This window comes from Morus notabilis, unplaced genomic scaffold (assembly GCF_000414095.1).
Source record: "Morus notabilis unplaced genomic scaffold, ASM41409v2 Scaffold1219, whole genome shotgun sequence".
NCBI lineage: Eukaryota > Viridiplantae > Streptophyta > Magnoliopsida > Rosales > Moraceae > Morus > Morus notabilis.
This window is the reverse complement of record NW_010360067.1, coordinates 162,977-163,566: the sequence shown is the minus strand read 5'-3', so window position 1 is coordinate 163,566 and position 590 is coordinate 162,977. Positions and strand designations below refer to the sequence as shown.

Genomic DNA, 590 nt, shown 5'->3' with positions numbered 1-590 from the left:
GAGGTCGTCGGAGCAGCGGAGGTCGAAGGCGGAGGAGGAGGAGAGGGAGAGGGCAAGGAGCTCCGACTGGGAGAGGGTGGCGATGTCGACGTGGGAGAGCGAGTCTGGCTGGAGAGAAGGTGGGTCGGTGGTGGCGATAACCGCCGCCGCCATTTTCGGACGGTGGAGGAAATCCGCAGATTGGGGAGATACCGAATCGTCACTGGTTGCTAAAAAGAACGACAAGGAATTCTGTTACCACTATTCTCAGTTCTCACTAGTCCACTAATACCTGTGAGTGCATTGGGCTAATGAGCTCTTTTCTTTTCTTTCTTTTTTTTTTTTTTTTGGCTCTAATATTTTTAGAGAATTTCTCGAGTCTTATCTCTTTTTTAAAAATATAGTATTTTTTATTTTTTTTATTCGTTAAATTTAATTAAAATTATATTAAATTAAATAATAAATAAAATAGATAAATTTTGATACAAATTTAATAGTTAAAAAATAAAAAATACCGATATTTTTAAAAAAAGAACATAAAAAAAAAGTCTTGTATTTTTAAGAACTAATTTTTTGATTGGGAAAGTTAGCCGCAAATTTTCTTCGCATGG

At 37.1% G+C, this 590-nt stretch overlaps 1 protein-coding gene across 1 annotated transcript in view; it reads right to left on the bottom strand.

Annotated features, from left to right (window-relative positions):
• LOC112091165 overlaps positions 1-268 on the bottom strand; it is an 8,271-nt gene extending 8,003 nt beyond the window's left edge. The window contains 1 exon segment of the mRNA XM_024164106.1: positions 1-268. This exon segment is cut by the window's left edge and continues 106 nt beyond it. Coding sequence (XP_024019874.1) covers positions 1-153 — 153 coding nt within the window. The 5' untranslated portion in view covers positions 154-268.
• Positions 269-590: the final 322 nt, after the last annotated feature.